The sequence below is a fragment of the Nerophis lumbriciformis genome, linkage group LG18 (genome assembly GCF_033978685.3).
Source record: "Nerophis lumbriciformis linkage group LG18, RoL_Nlum_v2.1, whole genome shotgun sequence".
Taxonomy (NCBI): Eukaryota; Metazoa; Chordata; class Actinopteri; order Syngnathiformes; family Syngnathidae; genus Nerophis; species Nerophis lumbriciformis.
Genome location: NC_084565.2, coordinates 9,245,001 through 9,266,425, shown reverse-complemented (window position 1 = coordinate 9,266,425; position 21,425 = coordinate 9,245,001). Strand labels below are relative to the sequence as shown.

The window sequence follows — 21,425 nt, the reverse complement described above, 5'->3', positions numbered from 1 at the left end:
ATGAATACTTAGGTCTACTACACTGCTGTATTTAATGTTGTCATTATGGTGGTACTTAATGAATACTTAGGTCTACTACACTACTGTATTTAATGTTGTCATTATGGTGGTATTTAATGAATACTTAGGTCTACTACACTACTGTATTTTAATGTTGTCATTATGAAGGTACTTAATGAATACTTAGGTCTACTACACTACTGTATTTAATGTTGTCATTATGGTGGTACTTAATGAATACTTAGGTCTACTACACTACTGTATTTAATGTTGTCATTATGGTGGTATTTAATGAATACTTAGGTCTACTACACTACTGTATTTAATGTTGTCATTATGGTGGTACTTAATGAATATTTAGGTCTACTACACTGCTGTATTTAATGTTGTCATTATGGTACTTAATGAATAATTAGGTCTACTACACTACTATATTTAATGTTGTCATTATGGTGGTATTTAATGAATACTTAGGTCTACTACACTACTGTATTTTAATGTTGTCATTATGAAGGTACTTAATGAATACTTAGGTCTACTACACTACTGTATTTAATGTTGTCATTATGGTGGTACTTAATGAATACTTAGGTCTACTATACTACTGTATTTAATGTTGTCATTATGTTGGTACTTAATGAATACTTAGGTCTACTACACTACTGTATTTTAATGTCATTATGTTGGTACTTGGTGTGTGTTTTCTGAAGTGCTACTTGGTGAACTAAACTAAACAAAAGTGATGCTAATCCACATTTTTGTTCTCGTTTTTTTTCAAATAAGAATCGTTAATCGGAAGTGGATTTAAACCGAAAAAAAAAAAATTTTATCTCATCCTGAACTAACAACATATATTATTCATGTTATGTACAATTTAACTTCATTTAAATGTACTTACTTTTCCGGTTGATTCCCGCTCTGCGCCACACATCCTGTTTCACCTTTTGTGTCACCTCAATTACTCGTCCTCACTTCCTGTTTCTCGATCGCTACATTGCCAACTAGCGGCCTGGCGTGCACACTACACTTTGCAGCTCCCTCGGAATAAACCACATCAAAACAAACATGGTGCTAAAAAAAAGGGATGCTTTATTGCCGCGAGGTGGTTATTATGATCGTGTTTATCCGGGTGTACCTAATAAACTGTCACCTGAGAGCAGATGGAACGCGCTTGAAACAAGAGAAGTTCAAAAGAGAGAATAATTAAGTGCCACGTTTGAAAGGGTAATACAAAAACACAAAATAATACATGGAAAGTGTGCCAGAACAGCATTGAAAGATGAATCTGCTGAAGAAAAAAAAAATCTCAGAGATGTGACGTCCTGCTGTGTCAAAGGTCCGAGGTGAAGGTTAGTGTGTCAGTGTTAGTAAGCACGGGCTGCCTTGCTGTCCTGCGCCTGGTTGAAGGGCTTGTCTTGGCCGCTGGGTTGGTCCTGCTGGTCGATGGACTGGTAGGACTCTCTGTTTCGACTCAAGGAGGGGAAACCTGCCAGGGAACACACACAAAGGGGACATCATCAACATGTAACACACACGAGGGGGATGTCTTCAACATGTAACACACGAGGGGGATGTCTTCAACATGTAACACACGAGGGGGACGTCTTCAACATGTAACACACGAGGGGGATGTCTTCAACATGTAACACACGAGGGGGACGTCTTCAACATGTAACACACAAGGGGGACGTCTTCAGAACTAACCACTCCACTGACACATGCTTTCTCTATCTGACTTCAGAACTACCCACTCCACTGGCACATGCTTTCTCTATCTGACTTCAGAACTACCCACTCCACTGACACATGCTTTCTCTATCTGACTTCAGAACTAACCACTCCACTGACACATGCTTTCTCTATCTGACTTCAGAACTACCCACTCCACTGACACATGCTTTCTCTATCTGACTTCAGAACTACCCACTCCACTGACACATGCTTTCTCTATCTGACTTCAGAACTAACCACTCCACTGACACATGCTTTCTCTATCTGACTTCAGAACTAACCACTCCACTGACACATGCTTTCTCTATCTGACTTCAGAACTAACTATACTGTTGGATAAGCTCAGAGCAATCGGATTTGATAAAACCTCATGGAGCTGGATGCAATCTTACTTGGAGGGGAGGGAACAGGTGGTAGAGGTAAAGGACCGTGCCCCCCCCCCCCCCTCAGTGAGCTGTGGAGTCCCCCAAGGCAGTATATTAGAGCCTTTACTGTTCCTAATATACATAAACGACATGTCATCAGCATGCGACTGTGAATTGTTCTTGTTTGCGGATGACTCGGCCCTGCTGGTATCAGACAAGGACAAGTCACAGGTGGAGAAAATCCTCAGTGCTGAACTCTGTAGAACTTGCACCTGGCTCGCTGACAACAAGCTATCCATACACTTGGGTAAAACTGAATCCATCCTGTTTGGGTCCCATATCAACCTTAAGAAAGTCAGTGACTTCACTATAAAAGTGGGTGACATTGTTATCACCAGGAAAGATGAGGTCACCTACCTAGGTTCCATTCTAGAGGCTAATCTTTCCTGTGATAAAATGGCAACCAAGGTCATCAAAAAGTTCAATCAACGAACGAGATTTCTCTATAGAATCTCCTCTCTGGTCAACAAAAGCACCATGAAGATTCTGGCGGGAACTCTCATTCAACCCTTTTTCCATTACGCATGCACCTCCTGGTACCCTAGCACCTCCAAAACCCTCAAATCTAAACTCCAAACATCCCAGAACAAGCTAGTCAGATTACTTCTAGACCTCCACCCCAGATCACACCTCACTCCTACCCACTTCTTCAAAGTGGGCTGGCTCAGGGTGGAGGACAGAGTAAAAGTCTATAAAATCCGCTACACCTCCCTGATACCGAAGTACATGTCAAACTACTTCCTTAACGACCTTAATGACCGCCATAACCACAACACCAGGGGGAGCTCCACTAACCACGTTAAACCCAGATTCCCATATAACAAAGGTCTTAACTCATTCTCATCTAGCGGATTTTATAGACTAGGCTCAGTGCAAGTTGTTTTACTGTGTCCTCCACCCTGAGCCAGCCCACTTTGGAGAAGTGGGTAGGAGTGAGGTGTGATCTGGGGTGGAAGTCTAGAAGTAATCTGACTAGCTTGTTCTGGGATGTTTGGAGTTTAGATTTGAGGGTTTTGGAGGTGCTAGGGTACCAGGAGGTGCATGCGTAATGGAAAAAGGGTTGAACGAGAGTTCCCGCCAGAATCTTCATGGTGCTTTTGTTGACCAGAGAGGAGATTCTAGTGATGGGTCCGGCAACACTGATGCATCGGCGCATGCGTCGAGCTCATAGAGCAAAACCCTGTGTCGGTGCGCGTACCGCTTTTAGAAAGTCACGTGACCGATCATGAGCTGTTTCGGTCACGTGACCGATACGCGAACTGTGTCGCACTGACGCCTCCTCTGTGCCCTGTGAGCGGGTCTTTTCTACAGCCGGAGAAATAATAACTAAGAAGAGAAATCGTCTAAAATGTAATACGTCGGAAAAACTTTTTTTTTTTTTATAAAAATGTGTAAAAAAATTTAATTAAAAAAATTCCCAGTCCACAATCATCCACAACACGTTCTCTTAGATTTCCATGTTATGATACATGTTCACATTATTTATTGACTGTATCTAAACAAGATAAAAATATATTTTTATTTAAATGAAGATATGGAATAATCCTAAATGAAATACAATGACTTGGTTTATATTATTGTATATACTAGGGCAGGGGTCACCAACGCGGTGCCCGCGGTCACCAGGTAGCCCGTAAGGACCAGATCAGTCGCCCGCTGGCCTGTTCTAAAAATAGCTCAAAGAGCAGCATTTACCAGTGAGCTGCCTCTATTTTTTAAATTGTATTTATTTACTAGCAAGCTGGTCTCGCTTTGCTCGACATTTTTAATTCTAAAAGAGACAAAACTCAAATAGAATTTGAAAATCCAAGAAAATATTTTAAAGACTTGGTCTTCACTTGGAATAAGCGGTAGAAGATGGATGGATGGATGGGTCTTCACTTGTTTAAATAAATTCATTTATTTTTTACTTTGCTTCTTATTACTTTTAGAAATACAATTTTAGAGAAAAAATACAACCTTAAAAATGATTTTAGGATTTTTAAACAAATATACCTTTTTACCTTTTAAATTTCTTCCTCTTCTTTCCTGACAATTTAAATCAACGTTCAAGTAAATGTTTTTTTTTTTTATTGTAAAGAATAATAAATATTTTAGCTTCTGTTTTTTCCACAAAGAATATTTGTGAAATATTTCTATAAACTTACTATGATTAAAATTCAAAAAAAATATTCTGGCAAATCTAAAAAATCTGTAGAATCAAATTTAAAGTATTTTGAATTTCTTTTAAAATTTTTGTTCTGGAAAATCTAGAAGAAATACTGATTTGTCTTTGTTAGAAATATAGCTTGGTCCAATTTGTTAAATATTCTAACGAAGTGCAGATTGGATTTTAACCAATTTAAAACATGTCATCAAAATTCTAAAATGTATCTTAATCAGGAAAAATTACTAATGATGTTCCATAAATTCTTTTTTTAATTTTTTCAAAAAGATTCAAATAAGCTAGTTTTTCTCTTCTTTTTGTCGGTTGAATTTTGAATTTTAAAGAGTCGAAATTGAAGATAAACTATGTTTCAAAATTTTATTTTACATTTTTTCGTGTTTTCTCCTCTTTTAAACCGTTCAATTAAGTGTTTTTTTCATCATTTATTCTCTACAAAAAAACCTTCTGTAAAAAAGAAAAAAAAATGTACGACGGAATGACAGACAGAAATACCCATTTTTTTTTATACATATACATTTATTTATTGAGCTATTCTTGTTTAAATCACACTTACGTGTAACTTACAAATGACAATACATTTATTTATTTAAGTGTGTATCAAACTGGTAGCCCTTCGCATTAATCAGTACCCAAGAAGTAGTTTTTGGTTTCAAAAAGGTTGGTGACCCCTGTACTAGGGCATACAATCAGTGTCAGTTGAGTCGGTCCATTGGTTGCCTGTAGGGATTTTTAATGTCCAGCAGATGTCAGTATTTAGTGACACAGTATCGACACAGTATCAATACAGTTTTGCAATGTGTCGAAACGCTTCATGACGCCTCATCAACCCATCACTAGGAGATTCTATAGAGAAATCTCGTTCGTTGGTTGACCTTTTTGATGACCTTGGTTGCCATTTTATCACAGGAAAGATTAGCCTCTAGAATGGAACCTAGGTAGGTGACCTCATCTTTCCTGGTGATAACAACGTCACCCACTTTTATAGTGAAGTCATTGACTTTCTTAAGGACAGGATGGATTCAGTTTTACCCAAGTGTATGGATAGCTTGTTGTCAGCGAGCCAGGTGCACATAAGGGGGAAGTCTTCAACATGTAGCACACACAAGGGGGACGTCTTCAACATGTAACACACGAGGGGGACATTTTCAACATGTGACACACAAGGGGGAAAAACTTCAACATGTAACACACCGACCCCCCCCCTAAACTGCTAACTTTTCGGGGTGCGCCACCTGCTGGAGCTATATGACTCATTAGCAATGTAAATACCACCTTTGTAGTATTTAATCCGTGAAATACCTTACAACATCCGGCCCCGCCCAACATCGCCCAAATAAGGCTCGATGAAACCAATAAAATCGTGTATGCAGTACTCCCGCCACCCCGCGGGGGGCAACAGCAAGACATATGTGTCACAGTGACGCAGCAATGTGGTGAGTAGAAGAAGACTACTCATTCAAGCCTGGAAAAAAAAAATCTAAATAAATTGCAAAAAGTGGACTTTTAGCGACTAGACAACAAAGTAAGAATGTAGAATGTAAGATATTTAGTTTGTTTTGTATTGAAATTGCTGACTTTGTGATGTCTTTTGTATTCTTGATCGTGTTGTTTTTTTGTCTGAGAGTAATGATAAAACCTATTTTTATACATGTAGTACTAAATTTGACCAGTAGAGGGCGAATATACTAGTAGTGATACATCACATACAATCCAAATATTTTTTTATTTTTTATTTTTTTATTTATTAAATTTTTTTTTTAAATTTTTGTTGAGAAAGTGTTAAGACAGTTTAATTAAAAAAACGAGCTTGGCTAAGAAATGTTAGATATATGCACAAGCTTTTTTTTTATTTAAATTAATTAATTAATTAATTATATATTTTTTTAATTTATAAACCTTTTATTTATAAATTGCAACATTTAAAAACAGTTGAGAAATAATAATCAAAATAAGTACAAAAAGAGTACGAAACAGCGCCAGGGGGTTGTAAATTCAAAGTAACTAAAATAGAATACAATATATATATATATATATATATATATATATATATATATATATATATATATATATATATATATATATATATATATATATATATATATATAAATAAAATAAACAACGTGAAAAGCCATAGGCTCACTCAATCTCAGTAAATAACTTAAATTTGGAACACAGCATCGTCGTTTTAATCCAAATAAATTTGATGAAACCATTAAAATTGGGTTGGTCATGTATGCAGTACCCCCGCCACCCTGCAGGCAGCAACAGCGAAGCATATGTGTCACAGTGACGCAGCAATGTGGTGAGTACAAGAGGACTATATTCAAACCTGTAAAAAAAATCTAAATAAATTGCAAAAAGGGAAATGTTAACAACAACTGGACAACAAAGTAAGAACATAGTATATTTAGTTTGTTTTTTATTGAAATTGCTGACTTTGTGATGTCTTTTGTATTCTTGGTCGTGTTGTTTTTTTGTCTGAGAGTAATGATAAAACCTATTTTCATACATGTAGTACTAAATGTGACCAGTAGAGGGCGACGACGCTAATAGTGATAAATCACATACAGTCCAAATAAGTTTGATGAAACAATTAAAACTAGGGTTGATCGTGTATGCTGTACTCCCGCCACCCCGTAGGGGGCAACAGCGAAGCATATGTGTCACAGTGACGCAGCAATGTGGTGAGTAGAAGAAGACTACTCTGAGAAATCTGGAAAATAAAATAAAAATAAATTGCAAAAATAGGACTTTTAACAACAACTGGACAACAAAGTATGAATGTAGAATGTAAGGTATTTCGTTTGTTTTGTATTGAAATTGCCGACTTTGTGATGTCTTTTGTATTCTTGATTGTGTTGTTTTTTGTCTGAGAGTAATGATAAAACCTATTTTCATACATGTAGTACTAAATTTGACCAGTAGAAGGCAACGATGCTAATCGTGATAAATCACATAGAATCCAAATAATCCAAATCCAAATAAGTTTGATGAAACCATTAAAAGTAGGGTTGATCGTGTATGCAGTACTCCCACCATCCTGCAGAAGGCAACAGCGAGACATATGTGTCACAGTGACGCAGCAATGTGGTGAGTAGAAGACTACTCATTCAAACCCTGAAAAAAAATCAAAATAAATTGCAAAAAGGGGACTTTTAACAACGAATAGACAACAAAGTAAGAATGTCAGATATTTAGTTTGTTTTGTATTGAAATTGCTGACTTTGTGATGTCTTTTTTATTCTTTTTGTCTGAGAGTAATGATAAAACCTATTTTAATACATGTAGTACTAAATTTTACCAGTAGATGGCGACAACGCTAATAGTGATGAATCACAAACATTCCAAATAATCCAAATAAATTTGATGAAACCATTAAACGTAGGGTTGATTGTGTGTGCAGTACTCCTGACACCCTGCAGGGGGCAACAGCGAAACATATGTGTCACAGTGACGCAGCAAAGTGGTGAGTAGAAGAAGACTACTCATTCAAGCCTAAAATGGCACCATCTACCCTGAAAAAAATCCAAATAAATCGCGAAAATCTGACTTTTAACAGCGACTGGATGACAAAACATGAATGTATTGAAATTGTTGACTTTGTGATGTCTTTTATATTCATGCTGTTGCTCGTTCAGCACATGCAGCGCTGAATTTAACCAGAAGAGGGCGATAACTACACCTTAGGTTTAATTATGTTGAGCCACATACATTGTGTGCAGTGTTTGCTGTGGCTGTTGTTTAATTTTAATATGCATAAACATCTGTGGTTTATTGTGTGAATGTATTAACACTAAACCTTCTAGTTTATTTACCTAAAATACACAATGGAAGCCATACATTTGTAAAGTTTATGTTCATATTTTCAGTCTTGCAAACCTATATGAAGAAAGAAGTGTAAAGAAATAAAACTGAGGAAGGAAAGTAATTCAAAAGAAGGAAAATCAATCCTCAATAAAACTTCTGGAGCTTCTGTTTCTTCATGCTGTTAACTATCTGTCCTGCTGCACACGCTTGAAGTGAGTAGTGAGGGCAGAATAGTGAATTTACTGAATTTAAAGCCGATGTGTTTACTTTGCAATCAAGTAAACTAAGTTTCAAAGAAATATAACCTGCGGAGGCACTTTCTGACGAAACATCCACATTTCAAAGTCCAGCCCCTGAGACCTTTGGCCCCTGAAACTGCGGCCCTCTTCATTGTGGAGTTGAATAGCCCCGCCTTACAACAAGTTTTGTGGCAATTTCAACTTTGCTATGTAGAGCGGCGCTTTCTACCATTTTCAGCAGTCGATTAACCCCCCTCTTCCTCTCACGCGAGATCCACCCAGGAATGGGGCCCTATGAATCCCCTCCCTACCGTGAGTCAACAAGTGCTGCTCTAGCATACATGATTGACTGAGAAGAATACTCCAAAAGCCAGAATACATTTGTAAAAATGCTGACAAAGAACAGATTAATTAATAACACCCTTAAGGGTGTGTGCAGCGGCTTGAGAAAATAAAGAAACTCTCTAAAAACAGTCCCTCCAGGATTTTGCAATGAATAAAGAATATATTGATATTAATAAGCATATGCAACTAAAACGAGTACACCCTTCAACCGTTTTTACGACAGTTTGCATATACTTTAGAGTAGTCTGTGTACAGCTGCTATACACAGTGTCATTTCTATAGTAAAGTGCTTTATTATTTTTTGTATTGTTTACTCGTCTTCAGCATTATTCATTTTTAACTGTGAAAGTTTTTTTTCTCTCATGTGAATATCATTTTTAGTTCTTCCCTTGCAGTAATAAACATGTACTTAGTTTTGATGAAAAAATTAAATTTGCACATTATTATTATTATTATTGTTTTGTTGTTGTTGGTGGTGGTTGGATGCTTTTCTTAGTCTTTTTGTTTATACCTGTCATTAATTACTTTTTTTCCCAGCAAATTATATTCACAGAGGAAAAATCACAACAATTTATTGCAACTTTTCCTCAATTTTGTTGCAACAAACACTTAAAAATTATAAATAAAATAAAAAATAATTTAAAAAATTACAACATTTCCCTACGCTTTGACCCCTGTGGCTTATAAAACAGTGTGGCTATTTTATGAATTTTTCTTCACTCCATCCATCCATCCATTTTCTACCGCTTATTCCCTTTGGGGTCGCGGGGGGCGCTGGAGCCTATCTCAGCTACAATCGGGCGGAAGGCGGGGTACACCCTGGACAAGTCGCCACCTCATCGCAATCCATCCATTTTTCCACCGCTTGTCCCTCTCGGGGTCGCAAGTCGTTTCATAAAACACACGAAAAACACTGAAAAGGTGTGTTATTGTTTGTGCTACGGCGCCATCTTTGGGACGAGTTCCCTCACTGCAAGGTGTTGCTGGGGGCATGTCTACAGTATTTTCTTCCGTTTAGTCCTTTCGACCGGAAACACAAGTGCCGTACCATCTTCTAGCCGTCCATAGCGTTTCTACTCGTACGGATTCTTCATTCATCATTCCAAGCCACATTTGTAAGTTTTACGATACACCCAAAACAATTCTTACTTACTAAACCCGAGTGTTTTCATGCACTTTGGTGCGTGCTATCGTAATGTAATTAAGCTAGCGTCGTTAGCATTAGCTAATATGCGAACACGTTTGTTTTAGTTTACAAATCTCTCGGTAAATTCACCAAAACGTCACCGTGGAATTATTGAGTCTAATTAGCTGATTGGAGAGCGAGTTAGCGGGTCCATGACCATGACTTCTGTTTTGTTTGATCAGTCGTTTTACTGCCCTGTTACAGACACCATGTGGAAACAATTAAGGTATGTATATATTTATGTGTAAATAAGTAATTTCACAACGTATATATCTGCAACTTACAGTCCGGTGCGGCTAATACATGGAAACTTATTTTTTCTTCTAAAATTTAGTGGTTGGGGCTTATAAACCGGTGCGCTCTATAGTCTGGAAAATGTAGTAGTTACCCTATTTAGGTTTATATACAGTGAGTATTTGAAATACATCAAGACACTTTTGGCATTAATTCTCAACAACTCGTGTTTTTTTTCATTTAATTTTTTTTATACATTTTGATTTCTATTTACTGTTTTAATTGGTTTTTCCCTTTAAAATCGTTTTTAATCATATTTATTTTTATATTGTTTTTATATTGGTTCTATATTTATTTCTTTGTTGTTTTTATTCAGTCATTGGTGGAGCTAAGGATAATATTTGATTATTGTTTTTAATATTGTTTTTAATATTATTTTTAATATTGTTGTGCAGCACTTTGGAAACATTTTTGTTGTTTAAATGTGCTATATAAATAAAGTGGATTGGATTGGATTGAACAAAGAGCTAGTGCAGCAGGGAAGTGCACGAGAAGCATCAACTAACATATAGGATTCAAAAATGTGATTTTTTTTTTTCTTTCAAGATAAAGATTATTTATGTATTTAATATTTGCTTACTTACTATGGTATGTTATTTATTTATTCACTGTTCTGTTACAGAGAACAAGGACATGGGATACAAATTGCTACGGTATGACAAATGATAAATGATAAATGGGTTATACTTGTATAGCGCTTTTCTACCTTCAAGGTACTCAAAGCGCTTTGACACTATTTCCACATTCACCCATTCACACACACATTCACACACTGATGGCGGGAGCTGCCATGCAAGGCGCTAACCAGCAGCCATCAGGAGCAAGGGGTGAAGTGTCTTGCCCAAGGACACAACGGACGTGACTAGGATGGTAGAAGGTGGGGATTGAACCCCAGTAACCAGAAACCCTCCGATTGCTGGCACGGCCACTCTACCATCTTCGCCACGCCGTCCCCAAGGGGTCGGATTAAATAAGCTCAGCTTCTTCCTACTCCTTTTCGGACGTGCATCACATCGTGTGCACGTTGGAAATAAACCGGAACTGAACTGGAAAAACCAGTAACCCGACATTGATCCAGCCTCGACTCAGGCTGGCTTATAAAGCTCTCTGATTAGTGATCAGAAGCAGGCAAGTCTCCTGATCACTAACGAGTAGCAGGTGAGGAGACGTTAAAAAAAGTCCCTGCAGGACGACGCGACACAATAGAGGAAATAAACCCAGAACCTAAGCAGACCAATACAAAGTTTTACCCGGGGTTGAAAGGTCATGACATCACTCTTATTAAATACAGCATTTTTTTTTTTTTAATTGTGTTGGAATATTAGTGCTGACACACAAACACGCATGAATAATACACACATATAAGAAACACACACACAAGCAGAGTGTGGGAGAGACACACAAGTACACAAAGACAAGAACAACAAAACAAGGAATTCTCAGGAAACGTAAAGTGTCCTCCTTGTCTCTTCCCTTTTTATGATGTCACTTCCTGAGAGCGAGAGGGTAGGGGGTGGGGGGGGGGCTCAATAGCGGCGGCCGATAAAGGCACTGTCAGCACTGTCCGTAGTGCAGCGACTGTCCACTGAGGTCTCTAAGTCTGATAGGTCAAAGGTCAGAGGAGAGAAGACAGGTGAGGACAGGACAACAACATGCAGGAGACAACACAACATTCATTTGCACAATATTTATTTCTACAACGTTTTGACAATTTATTACATTAGTTTTTAATCAAAACTGATTAGAATATTAAGACAACTTTGATTTTATAATTGAACTACTGAAATAATACATTGAGATGTGTCTATAATATAATATAATATAATAAATAAATAATATATATTTATTAATCCTATCATTTTAAGGTTATTTAAAAAAAAAAAAAAAAAAAGTCAAATTTTCTATTTTTATTGTTTTAATTTCATAAATTTTCCTGGATGAAATATTACGCATAAACAATATTATTGTCGGCATTATTATTATTAAGCACTCATATAATTATGATGTAATACTAAAATTAATAATAATATTGATTAGAATCATAATAAGAAGAAGAATATTGCAAGCATTCTATGGCCCAACCCTGTGGAACGCTCTCCCTGACCACCTGAGGGCACCACAGACTGTGGATGCTTTTAAAAAAAAGGCTTAAAAAACCTTCTTTTTAAAAAAGCCTTTTTTTTTTTAGATATATGTGTGGTAGTTCTAGCTATTAGGCTGTTCTAGTTATTTTATTTGTTTTACTATTTATTTTACTTGTTGGGGGTAGCTATTTGTGGTTCTAGCGTTGTTGTTTTGTTTTTATTCATTTTTTTAAATGCACCGTCGCACTTTGAGGTTGTTTGCTCAATGTAAAGTGATTTTACAAATAAAATCTATTGTTCTTTTCCAAACGCACAAAACATTGATTTTTGAAGTTAGCAATAAAAATGAAATTGGCTTTCAATCTCGGTTGGAAAAACATGCACTTTAATAAATATTGAACATCTTGAATTGCAGAGTTTTCCCCATTTGGAAAAAACTGGGTCAAGTGTTTTTTGTGTGTGTTTTTTTGCCATCAAATTGTCTTATAGCAGCTAGCCACTATAGTGACTAGCCACTAGTAATTATCCACCAGCAACTAGTTACTAGCAGCTAGCCATTTGCAACAAGCCACTAGCAATATAGTCACTAGCTACGAGCGACTAGCCACTAGTGAATAACCACTAGCGTCTAGTCACTAGTGACTAGCCTATAACCAATAGCAACTAGCCACTATAGCGATTAGCAACTATAGCTTCTAGCCACTAGCGATTCACCACTAGCAACTAGCCACTATAGCAACTATCCACTATAGTGACTAACCACGAGCGAATAACCACAAGCGACAAGCCTCAAGCGACTAGGTACTAGCCACTAACTACGAGTGACCAGCCACTAGCGACTAGCTACTAGTCATGAGTCAGTAGCGAATAGCCACTAGCGATTAGCCACTAGCAAATAGCCACTAGCGAATAGCTACTAGCGATTAGCCACAAGCGACTAGGTACTAGCCACTAGTGAATAAACACTAGCGTCTAGTCACCAGTGACTAGCCTATAACCAATAGCAACTAGCCACTATAGCGACTAGCAACTATAGCTACTAGCGATTCACCACTAGCAACTAGCCACTATAACAACTAGCCACTATAGTGATTAGCCACGAGCGAATAGCCACAAGCGACAAGCCTCAAGCGACTAGGTAGTAGCCACTAACTATGAGTGACCAGCAACTAGCGACTAGCTACTAACTATGAGCCAGTAGCGAATAGCCACTAGCAATTAGCCACTAGCAAATAGCCAGTAGCAACTAGCCACTAGCGAATAGCTACTCGCGAATAGCCACGAGCGACAAGCCTCAAGCGACTAGCCACTATCAATTAGGTACTAGCCATTAGCTACGAGTACTAGCCGCTAGCAAATAGCCATTAGCAACTAAATACTAGTGACTAGTGACTAGCCACTAATCACTACAGTGACTAGCTACTATAGCAAATAGCCACTCAGGGTTGGCCACTGGCAACTAGTTACTAGCTATTAGCTACGAGTGACTAGCCACTAGCGAATAGCCATTAGCGACTAGACACTAGCGACTAGTGACTAGCCACAACCGACTAGCCATTAAGGAATAGCCACTATAGGGACAAGCCACCAGCAATTAGCCGCCAGCGATTAGCCACTAGCGACTAGCCACTAGCAACTAGCCACTAGCGAATAGCCACTAGTGAATAGTGATTAGTCACAAGCGACTAGCCTATAACCACAAGTGACTAGCCACTATAGCGACTAGCCATTAGCAACAAGCGATTAGCCACTAGTGGCAACCAATGAGTTACTCGCCACAAGAGACTAGCGACTAAAGAATAGCCACTAAAGAATAGCCACTATCGAATAGCGACTAGCCTCTATAGCGACTGGCCACAAGCCACTAGTGACTAGCCAATAACCACTACTGACTAGCTACTAGCGACAAATAACCAGCTACTAGCCACGAGCAACTAGCCATTACAGAATGACCACTAGCGAATAGCAACTAACCAATATAGCGACTAGCTACTAGCCACTAAACACTTGCGACTAGCCACTTTACCGACTACCTACTAACACTTAGCAGCTAGCCTCTATTGACTCGTCATTATCAACTAGTCAAAAACCACCATCCATTAGCGACTAGCCACTAGGGACTAACCAATAGTAACTAGTCATTAGCCACTAATGACTAGCCGTTAGCCACCAGCGACTAACCATTAGCGTATAGCCACTACAGTCACTAGTGACTACACACTAGCCACTAACAACTAGCCACTAACCATATGTGTATAGCCGCTATGGTCACAAGCAACTAGCCACCAGCCACTAACCACCAGCCACCAGCCACCAGTCACCAGCCACTAACCACAAACCACTAACCACTAGCCCAATGGTTCTTAACCTGGGTTCGATCGAACCCTAGGGGTTCGGTGAGTCAGCCTCAGGGGTTCGGCAGAGCCTCCGCCGCGGACGTCAAGACACACCCGACTCATCGTGTAAACAAAAACTTCTCCCTGTCGGCGTATTATGGATACCCCCAAACAATGTTCCCTCTAATTTTCCATATGCGTGAGCAAACGCAAAAACTCCTTGAGCATTCGGTGGAGCACATGTGAGCGACGTCAGACGTACACATGCACTGTGGTCACACCTGCAGCACACCTGTCCCAAACCTGACTAAATAACAAGTTCAATGTTTTATTATTAGAATCAAATGACAGCAGTCATTTCCATGAGATTATTTTCTAATATAAGTGTTTTGGCCCACTTACAATGACTATAACATATTGTTTTTCATGAGCTGTGTACTAGTGTTATATGTCTGGGTGGGGGTCCTGCTTTGGAAATATTTGTACTCCTTTCAGATATTGCATTTAGTTCCCACTAAAACATTCACATGTTGCACAATGAGATGTAAACATGGAATCATGTGTACATTCCTGTAACTTTACGTTTGTAAAATATATCTTTATTTGTATTTCTTTAATATAATAACATCATTTTATGATTACGGTTTGAGTTCGGTGAATGCGCATATGAAACTGGTGGGGTTCGGTACCTCCAACAAGGTTAAGAACCACTGCACTAGCCACTAGCAACCAGCCACTAACCACCAGCCACTAGCCACTAACTACCAGCCACTAACCACCAGCCACTAGCCACTAACCACCAGCCACTAGCCACTAACCACCAGCCACCAGCCACTAGCCACTAACCAACAGCCACTAACCACCAGCCACTAACCACAAGCCACCAGCCACTAACCACCAGCCACTTGCCACTAGCCACTAACCACCAGCCACTAACCTCCAGCCACCAGCCACTAACCACAAGCCACCAGCCACTAGCCACCAGCCACTAACCACCATCCACTAGCCACTAACCAACAGCCACTAGCCACTAACCACCAGCCACCAGCCACTAACCACCAGCCACTAGCCACTAACCACCAGCCACTAACCACCAGCCACTAACCACTAACCACCAGCCACCAGCCACTAACCACAAGCCACCAGCCACTAGCCACCAGCCACTAACCACCAGCCACTAACCACCAGCCACTAGCCACCAGTCACCAGCCACTAACCACAAGCCACCAGCCACTAACCACCAGCCACTAGCCACCAGCCACTAGCCACCAGCCACTAGCCACTAACCACCAGCCACTAACCACTAACCACCAGCCACTAACCACCAGTTATTGAGTCTGTTAAGCTAGTTTCCGCAGCTAGCGGGTCCATGACCATGACTTCTGTTTTGTTTGATCAACCGTTTTACTGCCCTGTTACAGACACCGTTTGGAAACAATTAAGGTAAATAAACATTTACAAATATCCCATTTCACGACGTATTAACATATTTTTGTTCTTTGAAACTTTGCCTTCGCAACCGGTCGCAGCTGACCGGGTGAAAAAGGGGGCGGGGCTTCCACAGCAGCGAAGCGGTTTCACGTGCACGGCTTTGACATTTTACGCCGCTGAGTCTTGTGAGTGTAAATAATGAGCGGCCCGGGGCTTGTTAGCAAACATGAAGAAAATCACCAAGTCAGTCTCGTGCCGTGGGTAAAAAAAGATTTCATTATCCAATTTCCCCTCAAATGATCCTTAATGCACAACAAATAAAACGTGCTCAGGGCATTCAATAGATCACAACTGGACTGTTTTTCACAATAACAAAAAAAAAATGTAATGACATTGTGTTTTTGTTACAATATACAGTAAAAAATACAGTTAGGGACTCTTTTGTCCCAATTGACTCCTATTATAACTGCTATTTTTTTTTAAATACTTGTGTATTATAACATATATCAGTGTTTCTTAACCATAGGGCCATTGCTAGGCCACGAGCGCTCCCTCGAGGGCCGCCAAAAAAATGTCTGCTTCTCAGCTGTGGTCCGTACACAGTTGTAATACACTTTTCCACCACTTGTGGCAGTAATGACAATATCAAACAAACAGAAGGTGTCATAGAGAAGTTTATTAAGTGCAAAAATTATGACTAGAGGGGTGACGTTGTATTTTATTGACAGCTTAGTTAGGAAACATATTCATGAATAATTTAGTTTATTTATTGTAACACAACGTAATCGTATGTGAATGTATTTCTCCTCAATAGTCCCTTCTTATGCAGTATGTTTGGTTAGTACTTATTTTTCTAATCAGTCTGACCTAAGCCTAAATTGTACGTTTTAAATAGATAGTAATCTTTGTGATTAACACATGGTTTCAAATCATTTGACAAGGTCGTCAGCTGTAAGTAGGTGAGATATAATTATTTAATACCAATTAAAATCAAGAGTAGTTACTATTTTGATTGGGCCCCGGCGCCCTCTGTAGTGAAAAAATTGGGCCCTGAGGAAAAAAAAGGTTGAGAAATTGCTTTTTTTTTTTTTAAATGAAAACTGAATTAGCTACGAACAATGGGAGACCAGGCTTTCTGCTCCGCCGCTCCCAGTCTGTGGAACGCTCTCCCTGACCACCTGAGGGCACCACGGACTGTGGATGCTTTTAAAAAAAGGCTTAAAAGCCCTTCTTTTTAAAAAAGCCTTTTTTTTTAGATATATGCATACTACTTATAGCTAATTGGCTGTTCTAGTTTTTATTTTTATTTATTTATTATCTTTTTCTTTATTTTTATTTTATTTTTATTTGTTAATACACTATAGCACTTTGAGATTGTTTACTCAATATAAAGTACTTTTTACAAATAAAATCTATTATTATTATTATAATTAATCTCATTCTTGTCAGTTGGAAAACAAGAAAATAGTGGCACCAGAAAAATTATTCTCAGAGCTTTGATAAGCGTAAATTAGTTAAACTGCTGAAATGCAATGAAAATGATATTGGGCAGTTATGCATACAACATGGCATATATATATATATATATATATATATATATATATATATATATATATATATATAAACTTGGGTAAACTCAACAAACCCAACCTTTCTCTCTCATTCCAGGCACCGTAAAAACAATATTTTTTGTTTACCGTATCAAAATCAATGTGTTTATCTTTGGGAATTATTGACCTATTGAAGTCCGTAATTATCAATAATAATAATAATAATAATAATATATAGTAATATATATGTATATATACATATATATATTTATATTTATATATATTATATTATATTATATAGTAAGTGTATATATATATATATAGTAAGTATATATATATATTATTATATTTTATATATATATATATATATATATATATATATATATATATATTATATTATTATATTATATATATAGTAAGTGTATATATATATATAGTAAGTATATATATATATTATTATATTATTATATATATATATATATATATATATATATATATATATATATATAATAATCAAATATTCTACTCTGCAACCTATTTTTTTGGGATATTTCATGATTTGCAGTTAAAAAAAGGCCATAAAACATAAATATATATATATATATATATATATATATATATATATATATATATATATATATATATATATATATATATATATATATATATATACATACATAATAATCAAATATTCTACTCGGCAACCTATTTTTTTTGGAATATTTCATGTTTTGCAGTTAAAAAAAGGCCATAAAACATAAAAAATATTTTTAAAAATGACAACTTTATATCAATAGATATATGTGAACGTAACAACTTCACTGCTTTTGGCTTTTGTACATTAGAGAACATTCTAGTGCACCTAAGTCCTGTTCTTAAGAATGTAATTGTGTTATCATTCCACCCTTGAAAAAAAAAGAGTTCAAATAAATGATGAGAGGGCCAAAATCAATAAAGAGTGCATGTAAACACACACGGTTGTTTCCAGAAGGTTTAGCTCTTTTTTTGGGGGAGTCTGAATGTGACAAATATTTGAGGGTTTTATCGCCTGGCGGCCGTTTTGTGGGCACATGGGTAGGCGAGGCGGTTCTTGGACTCACCAAAGTTGACGTTGTAGTCGCCCCCTCGCTCGCGGTACATCTGGTAGACGAAGAAGCAGGAGGCGGGCTTGAGCAGCAGGCTGAGGATGGCCATGCCGGCGCTGAAGCGGAACACGTCGCGGCCTTTCTCCGTGGCCAGCTCGCTCAGGGAGTAGTAAATGCCGAAGTGGATGATGTCCGTCAGGATGGTGACGGCCATGCTGATCAGAAACTGCGCCAAAAGAGAAGGAAGCCGCTCAAATGACCCCACGGAATACGTTTTTACTTGTTTTGTCCAATGACAAAAGCCAGTACTATCAGGTACCGGGTCCTACATAAGCTAGTATTGCCCTCAGTCTCCTCAAAAATCTGTCAAAATGTTTTAGTACGACTTTGGTGAGCTATGGAGCCACACCGCTTGTTGGATTATGGGAGCATTACGACTACCATAGTCAGACGTACTGTGCTTCAACATACAGTATCATTATGGTGCGTCACCGATTAGGAGACTATATCTGATGTTTTTTTCGCAACATTATGCAAAAACAACTTTTCTTACCTATTGGTACCCACTGATGTGTATTTGGAATCTGCAAAAGTCCTTAAAATTTGCGCGAATCCGCCATTGTATGTAATATTCTAGTTCTGCTCATCAACCTCGAAGCAATTTTATTTTTATACATGGTGTAATGATAAGTAAGAGCGGTAGATGGCAGCACACACAAGAGATGTGTGTGGACTGCAGGTGGACGCCTGTTCAATAAATGACGCTAGCAAGCAACATGAAAACGTTGATGTTGAATTGAGGATATAGAACATTACACATGGCACGGAAAATGTCAAAATGTTCTAGTATGACTTTGGTAAGCTACGAAGACGCACCGCTTGATGGATTGTCAGAGCATTACGACTACCATAATCAGACATACTGTGCTTCAACATACAGTATTATTATGGTGTGGCACCGATTAGGAGACTATATCTGGCGTTTTTTTTCGCAACATTATGCAAAACCAACTTTTTCTACCTATTGGTACCTACTGATGTGTATTTGGGATCTGCATACGTCCTGAAAAATTGCGCGAATCCGCCATTGTATGTAGTAATTCTAGTTCTGCTCATCAACCTCGAAGCAATTTTATTTTTATACATGGTGTAATGATAAGTAAGAGCGGTAGATGGCAGTCACACACAAGAGATGTGTGTGGACTGCAGGTGGACGCCTGTTCAATAAATGACGCTAGCAAGCAACATGAAAACGTTGATGTTGCATTGAGGATATAGAACATTACACATGGCACGGAAAATGTCAAAATGTTCTAGTACGACTTTGGTAAGCTACGAAGACGCACCGCTTGATGGATTGTCGGAGCATTACGACTACCATAATCAGACGTACTGTGCTTCAACATACAGTATTATTACGGTGTGGCACCGATTAGGAGACTATATCTGGCGTCTTTTTCGCAACATTATGCAAAACCAACTTTTTCTACCTATTGGTACCTACTGATGTGTATTTGGGATCTGCATAAGTCCTGAAAAATAGCGCGAATCCGCCATTGTATGTAATAATTCTAGTTCTGCTCAACCTCGAAGCAATTTTATTTTTATACATGGTGTAATGATAAGTGTGAGCGGTAGATGACAGTCACACACAAGAGATGCGTGTGGACTGCAGGCCTGTTCAATAAATGACGCGAGCAAGCAACATTAAAACTTTGATGTTGCATTGAGGATATAGAACATTACACATGGCACGGAAAATGTCAAAATGTTCTAGTACGACTTTGGTAAGCTACGAAGACGCACCGCTTGATGGATTGTCGGAGCATTACGACTACCATAATCAGACGTACTGTGCTTCAACATACAGTATTATTACGGTGTGGCACCGATTAGGAGACTATATCTGGCGTCTTTTTCGCAACATTATGCAAAACCAACTTTTTCTACCTATTGGTACCTACTGATGTGTATTTGGGATCTGCATAAGTCCTGAAAAATAGCGCGAATCCGCCATTGTATGTAATAATTCTAGTTCTGCTCAACCTCGAAGCAATTTTATTTTTATACATGGTGTAATGATAAGTGTGAGCGGTAGATGACAGTCACACACAAGAGATACGTGTGGACTGCAGGCCTGTTCAATAAATGACGCGAGCAAGCAACATTAAAACTTTGATGTTGCATTGAGGATATAGAACATTACACATGGCACGGAAAAATCTGTCAAAATGTTTGAGTATGACTTTGGTAAGCTATGAAGCCACACCGCTTGATGGATTGTTGGAGCATTACGACTACCATAGTCAGACGTACTGTGCTTCAACATACATATTATGGTGTGTTTATAAGGACCCCAAAATGGCACCTATTAGGAGACATTATCTGGCATTGTGTTCATTCGCTACATACGGATACCCAGAAGCTCTTGCAAAATTTTAAATACTATTAACTTATTATGTTTCTACTTTTATTTTCTTGTCAGGGCGCGCTTAAAATCGAAAATGGACAGTGCGCCTTACGACCCGGTGCGCCTTATGTACGTTTTAATTCTGGTTGTGCTTACAAACCTCGAAGCATAAAATGTATAAAAGTGGCTCCGGCATCCTTTAACTTTATTGTACTAGGACACCCCTGCACGTGGCGATGCGTTCAAGGGGGCTTGCTTTTTACAGTTTCCCATGCTCGTCGTTCGTGGAGCTGGCACCGTTCAGTGAAAAAAATCGGTTCCGAGCGCATGACGGA

At 38.2% G+C, this 21,425-nt stretch overlaps 1 protein-coding gene across 1 annotated transcript in view; it reads right to left on the bottom strand.

Annotated features, from left to right (window-relative positions):
* Positions 1-1,066: 1,066 nt before the first annotated feature.
* The window catches only part of agtrap (angiotensin II receptor-associated protein), a 23,486-nt gene continuing 3,127 nt past the window's right edge, over positions 1,067-21,425 (bottom strand). The window contains exons 4-5 of the mRNA XM_061977625.1: positions 18,696-18,906; positions 1,067-1,486 (exon numbers count right to left, since the gene is read on the bottom strand). Coding sequence (XP_061833609.1) covers positions 1,365-1,486; positions 18,696-18,906 — 333 coding nt within the window. The 3' untranslated portion in view covers positions 1,067-1,364. The remainder of the gene's footprint in view (positions 1,487-18,695; positions 18,907-21,425) is intronic.